Source organism: Maylandia zebra, linkage group LG13 (assembly GCF_041146795.1).
Source record: "Maylandia zebra isolate NMK-2024a linkage group LG13, Mzebra_GT3a, whole genome shotgun sequence".
Taxonomy (NCBI): Eukaryota; Metazoa; Chordata; class Actinopteri; order Cichliformes; family Cichlidae; genus Maylandia; species Maylandia zebra.
The window spans coordinates 20432547-20445706 of record NC_135179.1 but is presented as its reverse complement, the minus strand read 5'-3'; the positions used below and the strand labels follow the sequence as shown (position 1 = coordinate 20445706).

The 13160-nt window shown below is 38.1% G+C and overlaps 1 protein-coding gene across 1 annotated transcript in view; it reads left to right on the top strand.

Annotated features, from left to right (window-relative positions):
- Positions 1-13160, top strand: part of khdrbs2 (KH domain containing, RNA binding, signal transduction associated 2) — a 78681-nt gene that overhangs the window by 42140 nt on the left and 23381 nt on the right. The window contains exon 6 of the mRNA XM_012920390.2: positions 954-1140. Within this exon, the coding sequence (XP_012775844.2) occupies positions 954-1140 (187 nt within the window). The remainder of the gene's footprint in view (positions 1-953; positions 1141-13160) is intronic.

Genomic DNA, 13160 nt, shown 5'->3' with positions numbered 1-13160 from the left:
TAATCTATGTGAGCTATGAAAGTCCCTCTGGAATAACCAGGTAGAGTGTGCCATGAAAGCCTGGCCTATTTCTGGCAGCACATCCATATGAGCAAAATCCACCAGCAACATTGGGACGCTCCCAATTCACCACCAGTACCACCACTTTCTTTTCCAGATTTTCCCCTTATGCTGCAATGATAAGCGATTTTTGTAAATCTCCATTAAAAATATGCACCAATAATTCCCATTTGAGTGTCTGTATTTTTGGATCACAATAGGTTGCCAGCTAGTGAAGAATAAGCTGGAGGAAGACAAATTGCCATACCCTAGCTGTATCATGCTGTAAAAATGTAAGTTAGCAGAAAATAGGCATCTTTGCAATGTTAAATCCTCCCTGCAGTCCCTACACCGAGCATGAAGTCGAGCTGCTGGATAGTCAGACTTTTATATATAGAAACAACCTACCTTAAATTCCTCATGTCTGCCCCAGCCCTTTGGCCCTTGCTCTCCACCGGTGCATGTCAAGTAACAACTTGCTGTATTTGAAAACTATACCTGTCCGCCTGCAGCCTGACATTAATCAGCGGTTTCAGGCAGATGTGTTATCGTGCAAACGGAGACATGACATCGCTCTGTCACATTTTTGAAATAACCATGTTGCATCCCACAGGCATGTTTGCAGAGCAGACAAAACACAAAGTGACACTCGTCACCCTTCTGATCATAACAAGATCTACCCCAGTGCTGTGTTTATCTTATGTTTCACCTGAGCACAGTGTAAGGCAACCACCAGCTGTGGCAGCGTGGACGTATGCAGCACTAAAAAGGATTTAAATATAGTTTGAGGGGTTTTTCTTCTTCTTAATTCCACTTTCCCACTTAATTTACTGTGGCTTATTTATGAGTGTTGCACAGCAAGGTTCTTAGGGCAATGTTGAGGCCATGTTTGTTTGCTTTTTTTGCTTTACCAGGGGCCACAGAGGCGCGGGAAGGAGCGCGGCAACACCTCGGGGGACAGCGACGGCAGCACACAGCAAACTTCCCACGACAGTTTTGACGAGGGAGGTACAAGTCCCGAGAGCCAGAGGGGCAGCAGCAGCAAGTGTCGGATACAGGCCCCCGCTGTTAGCAGTCACACATGAATCATATGACGACTATGTAAGTCCAATCCTCTTTGCACACACTGAAAAGTATAGCTGATAGTAATTTTACTTGAAGTGTGTGTAAATCAGACTTGATTTACTTCCCTTTCATGTAATCTGGATGATTCGTGCTTTGCATGGAAAGGTAGGGCATTCTGGGACATCTTTAAAAAGTAGGACAAGCAAGTATTACATTGTATATTTGCCTATTTTAAATGTTAAAAAGTTGCAGAAGCGTATAATGATGGTTTTGGATCATTGAGTTCGACATAGTTGCAGGCAGTGATCGGTTTCCCTTTATCTCGTTTAAAAGCACAACATATTTTCCAAACTTATGATAACTAATGATAATTTGTCACACTAACTTAATAAAATGTTTGTTTGTTTTTTGTGTTCAAAGTAAGATTAACCTGTAAACAAAGTTTTCAAAGAAAAGGAGGCAAGAACCTGAACACATTTTTCTTGTTTTTCACCGTTGCCTCAGTTCTGCCACACAGGCAAGTCATGCTTTGACCTGACCAAAAAAAAGCCTTAAATCGAGTATCTTTAACTGTGTAGCCTGATTTATTTTTGGCTGGCTCGGGTTAAGCCATCATAGACTGTGCTGAGGTTTGATATGTCTCAGCTTTAAACTCTGTTTATAGTGACAAACCTTCATCCTTGTACCCAGACACTATTTTTGACTGCTGTGCACAGCTTTTTAATATGGTAATTTGTGTGTTTATTCCTTACCCTGTTTTTAATTTGATGTATTTATTTATTTATTTGTTATGAGATATTTTTCAAAAAAAGAATTCTGAAAGCGTTATCGGCCCTCTTTGAGAGCCACTGTATTAGATAAGTATTTTTGCACCACTTGCACATACATTTATGCTAACTACAGACTGTTTGAGGAACAGCCCAGTTTAGGTAGTGTAGTATCCCAAGTTTCCATGTACATCCATGCAGGTGAGGAATCTGACCTGGAATCTGAGAAATGATTAGCAAACAGACCAGCTTACATACTGTTTAAAACACAGGCTATTTGAAAATAATTACTGGTGTTATTGGTTTGGAGTTTAATTAAAAAAACATTCATGTGAGCTATGGGAACTCTCTTTGTCTCCTTAACCCTGTGTCATATTAGACACGTGAGTTTTTGTGCATCAGCAGTGTGATATTTGGCTGTTTTTGCCCCGAAAAACCCTGAACAAGCAAAACCAGCACATTTAATGCAATAATTATAGCAAACATGATACAAATAAAACACTAAATTATTATTTTTTATTTGCCCTAAGGTCCAATAAACACTCCACTTTTTAAAAAATTCTAATTTTCTGACAATTATTTAACGGTTCAGGCTTTGCACACCGTAAAAAAAAAAAAATCCTAAAAAAACAGTAATATTCCGGCAGCTGGGATGACAAAATAATACCAGAAAATAACTTTCCCATGAAAATACGGTTATTTTCAGTAATGGCAATATAGTTTGTTGCCCTAATTTTACATGGGATTTTGCCTTTTTCAAGTGCTTTTAAACATTAAATTGGGAACTATTTAATGTGATTAAACAATGAAACTACCTATAAAAAAGGTCAATGAATGTGGCAATATGAATAATAATATTTAAATGTACAGAAATATACAGTTAACAGTTGGTTTAAATAACAATGGATTGCATTCATATAGCACTTTATAAAACCCTCAAAGCGCTTTACAATTCCACTTTATAATTCCCCTCAGGGTATCACCATTAGGTGGTAGGTGAAGTGTCTTGCCCAAGGATACAACGACCGAGAGTGTCCGAGCCGGGACCCAAACCGGCAACCTTCTGATTACAAGGCGAACTGCCAACTCTTGAGCCACGATCACCCTAACTAACAATAATGATAATCATTGTAAAAAAAGTTTATACGAATCATTTTATATATTTTTCCATAGCATTACATTTGGATTTAACAGTTCAATCTTTCAAATAACGGACAAATATTTGTGAAATTATGATGCATTTGTGAATGTATTTTAACAATCAAAATATGCATATGTATAGACAGTAGGGCTGCCACAAACGATTATTTTGATAGTTGACTAGTCACCGATTACTTTTGCATTAGTCAACTAATCAGATCATGCATCCATTAGACGTACAGCATACATCTGCTCTTATATAACTATCATTAGCTTACAGCTTTAAGTGTTTAAGGTAAGTGCTAACTAAAAATAAAGACAAGATGATAGTTTATTAAATTTTAATGAAATTTGCAGATTGTTTAGGTGAAGTTTAATAAACTCAGCCATCTGCTCCTTGCTATCTAAAAGAAAAACAGCACACCGGAGTATATTCTCGAGCATCTCACACTTCTGATGATCAGTTGCCTGGTGACGTTTATTCAGCTGTGTAAAAACTATAACTTTAATCTCAGACAAACTGACTTACTCAGGAACAAATAAAATATTAAAAAAAGGCCAAACAATAACATTGTTAAGTTATCTAAGTGACTTATATATGTTTAACCTGTGTAGCGAAAGACGGCGGTGGGTGTTCTCACGGGCTCTAGTGAGCCTTGCCCCCGGCTAGCTATCGAGCTAGTGGGTAACAGACGTCTCGGAAAACGTCGGAGCGCTTTTGAAAATATGTGGTGTCTTGATAAACTGAGAAGATATTTGAGGTTTACACAGCTACGTTCTCGCCTGAAAATATGTTAAACGTTTATTTTGTGACCCAGAAAGAATAATAAGTGTAATATTAAAACTAACTAGCTGCCGCCATTGTTGGAAACTGAGCTGGGCTGGCTATGAATTCTGGGACAGAGCTACTTCTTCTTCTTCGGGGTTTAACGGCAGCTGGCATCCTTGTACATGCAGTGCTGCCATCTTCTGTTTCAGTCCGTTATTACACTCTTAAATCCTGCTACTTATTCCTGCGTCTTTTGGGATCTTACAAAGCTTCAAACGACACGTCGACGATTTTGATAGTCGACGTAATCGTGATTAGTCGACTAATCGTGGCAGGCCTAATAGACAGATACATTTAAAAAACAAGAAAATTATGTTTTATTACTTTACAGTGATTTTACGTTCATTTACATTTGACGTAAAATCACAGTCTATTTATGTGAATTTAATGATATTCTAGAAGAACAGTACAAACCTGTAAAATATACAGTAAAATACTTTTATATCACAATTTTTTTTTACAGTGCAGGGTTAAGTAAATTGTGCTGTAAATGTAAGAGAACATTGTACAGTGGGTTATCAGAAACCCGTGAAGCTCTGCATTGGGGATACAGTCGCCGCACTATCAGCTTGTGAAGAGAAAATGCTGCATTTCAAGGCATAATCAGTGCCTTGACCGGCGTTCTGTAAAATCTTTTATATCACTTCATATAATGCCATGTTCTGTATCCAAAAAAGAAATAAATCTTCAAGGCTTCAGTTTAAAAGTATGTTGTCTTCAGATATCACAAATTTCTCAAGGTCATTTTTCAAAAGACTACACAAGGTGAGCTGTAAGTTTCATCCAAATGAAAAAAGGCAACACTTTTACCAGCCTATTTCCTCAGAGCCTTCCTGCTAAGAAAAGCCCCCATGTGTGCAGGCAATTGAAGATTGGGCTGTCTGCATGGGGAAATGCACAAGCGCAGTCTCATTACCAAACCAAATTGAGTTCTGATGTAGAGCCTGTGTATTTCTGTGGAGTGAAGAAGCGGGGCATTTCTTCTCTTTGTAATTGGAGGTTGGAAAGGAGGGTGGGAGCACAGAGACTAGGGGATTATGGAAAGATGAGTTTGTCCTGAACATTCTCTTCACTCATATCTCGCTTTGCTATTTTTTTCTACTACATTACGCAATTTTCCTTAAGCATGTTTCCAGATTGCAGCAAGGACTTTTTATGCAGGTCCTGGCTTTTTTTATTATTATCATTTTCTTCCTTCAATGAGTGTACATGATGCTGTATGACTTCTTGTTATTTCGCTACAAGAAGCCTGCAAAGAACAGTCTATTGAAACACGACAATATATCAGCAGCAGTTGCTGTGATTTTGTTGCTACACCCTGTATTTGTCTTTAGGAAAATATAGCGTGTATCAGTATTGTGTAATTTCTCCGGAGACTGTTGATTGATGGACTCTGTCAAACTGTCAGTCTGTCTCATAAATGCAATACTGTGAGAAAGTCTATAATTGTACCTAATCGAGGGTGGTATTGATTTATAACTTCAAAGGAAAGCACAAGGAAGCTGGCGGTTATCGTGTATCATTGTTTGCTTTATAATTTATGAACAAAGTGCTTTCTCTCTATCTTTCTCCCACAAATCTCACCTTGCTGTATCCTTTACACCAGCGCTCTTTCCTCCTTCCTGCCAGACCGAAGCTCTTTGTGAACCGATTCCAGTTAGTGATGCTACAATTTTCACATCATCAGTCAAAGCCAGAGATACGTGCTCCTTCATTAACATAACCATGCTGAATGGCTTTTTTTAAAAGTCATATAGGCAGCACACAGTGGGGGATCTGCTTCAGATGTGTTATCATTATTCGAAATACCCTTTTAGGAGCATCGGGATGATCACTGTGAAGTCTCTGGACTATTACCTGCACCTATTCTTACTTTGGCGCCTCCGGAAATCATGGACGTTGCATTAGGGAGCTCGGAGGATGCCGAGTTCTTACGTGCAGCTCTATCAAGTATATACTTATACTCACAAACACTATATTAGTAGACAGCGGTAGGTAATCCCAGTCAAAAAAAAGGACTTTTTTCCACTTTAATTTATGGCTAAGCATCCAAAAAGTTACCGTGGATATTTTTGAGACACCTTTCTAAAATATTTGATTTGGCAGGATTACAAGTACTAAACCAACTACTCTGTTGCTGTCTTCTCCACGTGTACACTAGGAGCCAGGGATCTCCGAGGCTTGCACACCTACTCTGTTGTTATCTCCTGAGAAGGAGTTAGAAATTAATTGGTCATTTTTTAAAATCTCTCCTTTAAAAGAATATGAAAACTCTGCCAGCACAGTGGTGCAGTGGTTAGCAGCATTGCCTCCCAGCAAGAAGGTCTTGGTTTGGAATCTGGGTAGTCCAGACATGCAATTAGTGGGGTTAAGTTTAAATCTAAATTGGTCATAGATGTGAGTGCAAATGGTTGTCTCTTGTGTTAGCCCTGGGACAGCATGGAGACCTTTCCTCATTTTGCCCTATAAGGTAGACAGATCTACATATGCTCCAGCCCCCCTCACAACCCTGTATTGGATAACTAGAAAAACATGGACCAATGGATGAAATCAAGCCTTCATACAGTAAACAAAGGTTTATCCGCCAAAAAAGTTACCTAACTCTTTGATGATAACTCAATCTTTTTTTTCCTGCAGCAGTGAAATTTACAATTTTTATTTTAGCTTCTGCTTTTACACACAGTCACGACAAGTTATTAATATCACTGCGCTTCTGGTAGAAACCAATTTGCATAGCAGTGCTTATTAATAACCAGCACATACACATGTCTATATGTACTGTATGCATTGTGTAGTTTAGAGTCAGTGTGTTGTGTGCCGAATGAATGACAGAGTGTTGTTTTCTCCTTCATTTGAGGTGAAACTCCCGTAAACCTTTCTGCTGTTTTGCGGGTCATCATGTAACGGGGGCTCCTCTGGAGACTATTGTGATGAATGGACTCTGTCACGCTGTCAGTGTCGTAAAACTAATACAGTGACAGTGACCATTATTGTCCCTTTTAAATGATGGCAACAATTCACAAGTGAAGTGGATTACAGTGCTCTGCCATGGAGCGAGTTTAGGGGGTGTCAGTCTAGACATTGAGTCCGCGGAACACGTTTAAACGGTGTTTCTAACAGATTCTTCACGTGCTGACATTTGAAACGCTCCTAATCCAGAGATGATGACAGCCAGGCTTTCACTTTTGAGACAATGTATTAACATATTGCAGATGAACTGCACCCAGAACATCTGCTGTGTGTCTGGTGCAGATCTCCGTGTACTACAGTGAAGCGCCGCTGGGCTTTTTGCATCATTTCAGATAAACCGATAAGCCCTTTAGTAAAACTTTAATCTGTTTGCAATCACTAGGCCATCATTTTGGTCCTTTAAGGTTTGGTGTTCCTTATATTTTTAGTAAGATTATAAAAAAACACCCATAATACACTCAACCTAAGTAGGCTTCGCTTTCAGTTTTTCATCTATACCTTGATACATTTTAATAAACAGAGGAAAATAATTTGAAATATAAACAGTTAATGCTGGGTTAACCTTTTCTCAGTTTGTCTGATAGATATTTGTCATGTTTATTAATAATGTATCTAAGCAATCAGCAGCCGGTCTGCATGAAGCTGCTGCAAAATGAATCTCCCTTCTACCATATTTTAATGTGAAAGTGCTCAAAATCCAGATCTGTTATCCAGGGAAAGAAGCCTGTTTTTCAGTGATAAGGTATCTACAATTCCAGCGAGCAGCGACTGTCTTCAGTGTCAGTTTGTATTTTTGATTGTTTTACAATTGTTCCAGACAAAATGTCTTTTCCCCATCGAGGTTTTGGAGTACTGTGGGATGTGGCTTTTTTTTTTTGTTTTCCCAACCATGTAGGCTGCTTTTGATGATTTTGTTTTAAGGCTGATTTTTTTTTTTCATGTTTTCCACAAAGCACAGTTGGAATTGCTCTTATTATTAAATGTATTGTAGTCACACCACAGGAGCTTCTTCTCCCTACTGGGCTCTTACAGTATCTGATCTGATGTGCCAACACTTTTCTGGCTACGTGTTTTTGCCATTGTGGGATTTAAAGCTTTGAATCCTGGAAGATCGTCTAGATTTCCCATCTTTTGAGATATTAATAAGAAAATTACTCGTCTCAGAAATGTCATTGTAGGTGTTGCACTGAGGTTTGTAATTTAAGTCGCTGCTGAAGTGCTAAAGTTACCATTAATAGCCATTACCTACTGGCATTGGTGGAAGTATTAAGGAATGAATTTTACTGATCCCCTAGAAAGAGCAGCAGAGAAACATTACACTGTAATCTGTATAAGTTACTCCATGTGAAAAGTGCAGATGGAGAGCAGAGGAAGATTAAAGATGTGATGAATGGAATTTTGTATAGACTGGGACCATGGCCTTAGTTAAAGATCAGATCCCATCTAGATCAAATCTTATCTTTTAATGTCAGGGCTGATGACAGAAGAGAGGAGTCTGAGAGTGATACAGTGTTTCGTCCCTGACAGCAGACCATGAATTGTACAAATTGCTGGTAAAAATTGAAACGCATTGCTCAGTTTTTTTAAACCTGAGCCCTGCAACCATACTGAGGCAGCGCGGGAAATGCCATAATGTGATTAAACACAGAGCTTTGGGAGGCTTTGAAGAAAAAAACTCTAATCTATCAACTGTGGAAAAAAAGCAAAAGGACACCCTTTTGAAAAGGGGGGAAAAATTCTCGCCGTATCATCTAGTGCATGAACATAAAAAATGTCTAAGATTTGTAAGGTTCTGTGTATTGCTTAAAGGAGGGCAGTTTTCTAAGGGCACCATTGTGGGTGGGATGCACATCTGCTATAATTGCTTCATAACAATAGGTTCAGATACAGTGCTGAGTTCACATTTGTTATATTAATTATGGAAATTCTTCATGCAGAACTCTCCTGTTCATTAAAACAGATGTATGACACATTTCCTCTGGATTATTGAGTAGAGGTAAAGACTCAGGTAGAATGCATTATAGCCTCAGTTGTATCATCAGGGACTTAAGCTACCTGTGAGGGTATACGCAGACAAACATTTTCAAAGTGGAAAATGTCTGTTGTATTTATTTATTGTCTTCTTGAGCATCCCTAAACCTAGAGCGATTGCCTAATGTCCCTAAAGTAATCAAGGTTTGAGCTCATCATAATTATTCAATGTAGTAAATATTATCATCCTATCAAATTTCCCATGGCACAATTTCAAGAGTAGCGTTCGGAAGTAAACTTGTATTTTATGTGCGTTCGGAACAACAAAAGGTGCATGCTGATTGAATTTGCACAGGTAGAAAGCAGCGAACAGCAACATCTATTCAGTGAGACAAAAGGCTGCAAATCTCATTTCCCCCCACATTCCTGCCATGTGGAGAGGCATTCACAGGCTGCTCCCTATGAAGATCAGTCACTGTCAGGGGACATACAGGTTGTCAATTGATAATGAAGCACAGTGCTAAGGGCCTTTAGGTTCTCGCTGTCCTAATTACACTGAGTGAGAACTCTCCAGCCTTGTGTTAACATTTGATTTATGTCCTCTGCCTTGTTGAAAAGGAGCAGTGTTAATTGTTTTTACAGATGAACGTCAAACGAGAGGAATCAAGCCTCATTAATTAGAGGGAGCAGTATTTACACATAGCACCTCTTCAGATCTGCATGTTTTGTTCATGAAACTAATGCTAAGGTCAGGAGTACTCGAAGAAAGGAAAGGGTAAACGTTTTTATATTTTTTCCTTTGAGTTTTGAATCACTGAATGCTGCATATCCCCTGTGATGCTTTTATTGCAAACTCTGTCATTTGAAACATACAGATATAGTTTAGCTTTAACCCTTGTATGGTGTTCGGGTCTGTGAGACCCGTGTTCAGTTTTTTTCAAAAGAAAAATTAAACAATTATTTTTTCACGTGTAAATGTGTTGTGTCTTTCCACTCACTCCACTTGATTATAACTGATTTATTTATAACATTTTATATAAAAGAAAAACGAGAAGCACATTAATTCATAAATGTGATCTAACAAAGGTAAAGGGAAAAAATTAACCATGTTTGCTGTTCATATGTCTTGTAATTGGGATGAAGTAAACATCTGTTGAGTAATTTAACATAAAATTGTTTGATAGTGTTAATTTGGAAAGCCAAAACTCTAGCGGGTCCACCAGACCCATGAACACTGGCTGAGTAACAAAAATACGAACACCACACAAGGGTTAAAAAGAAATGTCTTACGACAAGGGTAACCTACCTTTTTTTGCAGCTTTGCAACTGTATCTCATTGTGTTCCTCAGTGGATAGACTTTTCTGGGTTGTCATCACACAGTGCAATTGTAAGCGCTAGTATAATCCATCATAAACACAACTTCAGATGCCAAAACAAAACTGCTCCTTCATGACTCATGAACAGTCATAACATTGCTGTTTGCACATAAACGATGGAGGTGGCTACAATAATCTCACCATCGGTTTGTGAACTACCGTTTTAAAAGCTGAAGTTGAGCTTTTTAGTCTTTGCCATTTTGCTCATGAGTAAGCGATGGATCATACTTAGAAATGGAGGAAGCTGCATGCTTGTAGAGTAGAAACCTGTCAATCTCAAGGTAGCCACAGGATAAAGATATATCTGCTACTTTCCCTTTTTAAATAAAAGTCTTATTTGTAAAATAAAGGTCCTGCTGTATTAAATAAGACTTCAAACTAACATCAGAAACCATTAACTCAAAGGTCATTTTCTCAATTCATTCTGTACAACTCTTTTTTGTAACCCCTGTTGTTATTAGAAAAATGTGGCTGACTTAATATGTCACCTTGGACACAATATCCATCTTTTTTTATATCTGCTTATAAAAAGTTAGCAAATTGTATGCTGACGTGAAATTAAGTTCTTCATTGCTACATTACTACTGTTAATATAAGACATTTTAACGAAATCAGCTGGTTAACAGAGCATGGTAATGTTTAGTGGTGGCATCCATTGATTAATTCAATATAAATTTCACTGTATTATTTTTGTTTTTGATGTGAACAGATTAAAAGAAACTGCTCTTAAATCAAGTGCTTCTTCTAGAGGTTTTAGAGGATCCACAGCAACAAACACAAAGACTTAGATTTTGTAAATTATAGTAAGATACAAAGTGTTGAGTTAACCTTCACTTATTTGCATTTTGCTAGAAAAATGGGAAATAGGTGGAGCAGGTTACTGAAATGTGCAAACACACATTGAAACACACTATATAAGGCGAGAATAGAGTTTGTACAACTCTAATGAGCTTGAAAGTCAATATTTGTTATCACCACCTTTGTTCTTCAACGCAGCCTGAATGAAGGCTTTCTGGTCATTTCTTTAAGTGGTCTTCAGGAATAAGTTCTTTAGGCTTTAGGTCTTGAAGGACGTTCAAAGCTCATCTTTGGATGTTAGATGCCTTATGTTCCATTATCTGTCAAGATGATCCCACACCGCTTCAGTAATGTTGAGGTCCGCGCTCTGGGGAGGCCAGTCCATGACTGATAGTTTCATTGTGTTTTTCTGCAGGTATACTTTTTTGCACTTGCTTTGTATGCAGGGAAAATGAGACAAATGCAGGCTAGAATAAACTAAAAAAAACACCTTTATTTGGTGGTTTACTGACGTCCATGAGCATAATTGAAAATCAGCAAAATTCAAAGTCAGAAGACAGAAGGGAACAAACACGAGGGAACAAATACTGAGATGACAAACAGGAAAGATAAACAGCCACTCTGACAACAACTGAATGAGAGACTGAAGCTATACATACACATGAGGTAATTAGGGAGAATGGAAACGTCAACAACAACAACAACAAGACTAAGCTAAAACTAATTATGAAAACGCTAAAGTAAAACTAGACACTATAGAAAAGACCAACAGCTAACAAAATAAAACAGGAAGTAAGACACAACTAAACAGGGGTAACAGATGAACTTGAACAAGGCAAAAGACAAACACATAAACAACACTGACAGAGGGACAGAAAGGGAACAGAGGGAAACTAACCGAAAACAAACGCCACAAAATCATCAGTAACTTAAACTAACAAGAACTAAGGACTCAACATATAAAGGAATCCCATTAGAATCCCAACTTAAAGCAGGAAAACAAAGATGAAAAGAACTCCCAAAGAAGCCAAAAATAAATCCTACTCAAAACACAACAGTGAACTCACAAAAACTCAAACCCCATGACAATGAATACTCGCCTTCTGGTGAGCTGAGCACGCACACATCTATCTCGTAAACAAGTAGCCTCAACAGTAAATTGGGCTGTGGGATGTTAGGATGAATTCTCCCTCTGTATCATTTATTGATTTTAGATTTCTCTTTTTTTGTATCTGTAACAGTGACACAAGTCTTTTTATCCTTAAAATAAATATACTGCAAGTTTTCCATGACTTTACATTGCAGCAATGATGGAAGTCTTTTTAAATGATTATTTCACAGCTGACTGAAAATAATCCCCTCTTATATTTGTGGTCCAGTGTGAAGATTTTTTTTTTTTCGTGTGGGATTGCTAACAAAACGGTTAATTACTTAGATATGCACGTTTCTGACTCGCTGCCTTTGTGAGGAAAGACTCATGCAAGAAAAAAGAGAAGTATAGGATCCCCAGAACAACTTAATCCCTGACATAATCCCTAACTTTAATTTAGTCAAATTCGTGTTCACACAAATAAAGCCACACAGGAACCAGAGGACTTTGAATCAGCATTTCCCGACAGGAGATGGAGAGTGTGTACTAGTGCTTTGAATGTAATTTCTTTTGTATAGCTGTACTTGATGTCCTTCACGCTGATAGCTATGCTTTTGTGACAGAGAGCATTACCAGAGGCAGCCACACCTAATACAAGATGCAATTACTCCATTATATAGACTGTATATGTTCTTTTATTACAGGCAGACTTGGAGGAATATTGAGCTATGAAGCTCCCGTCCGCCATCAACCAGTTTCACTGAAGCTTTCAACACATTTTATTCTGCTGATTTAAAATCCATTCAGCCTTTAAAAGGAACTGAACACTTGCATGTATCATAGTAAAGCTTGATTCGAAATAGCAAGCTTGGAAAGGATTAGAAGAGATTAGATCATGATGAAAAAGAAGCGTAAGCACTTTAAACTCCACTAAACCTCTTTAAATGAGCATGATCCAACAATTACAAAAAGAGACAATACCTTAGTCTACTGTTCTCCACACCCTTTGGCCTTACTCCAGTTTCAGGTTATGCTGTTTACATGAACCTTTGGTCTGCTGGGTCTGATTATCCCTGCCGTCATGAATAAACCATACAGCAGAATAGTGTGCTCT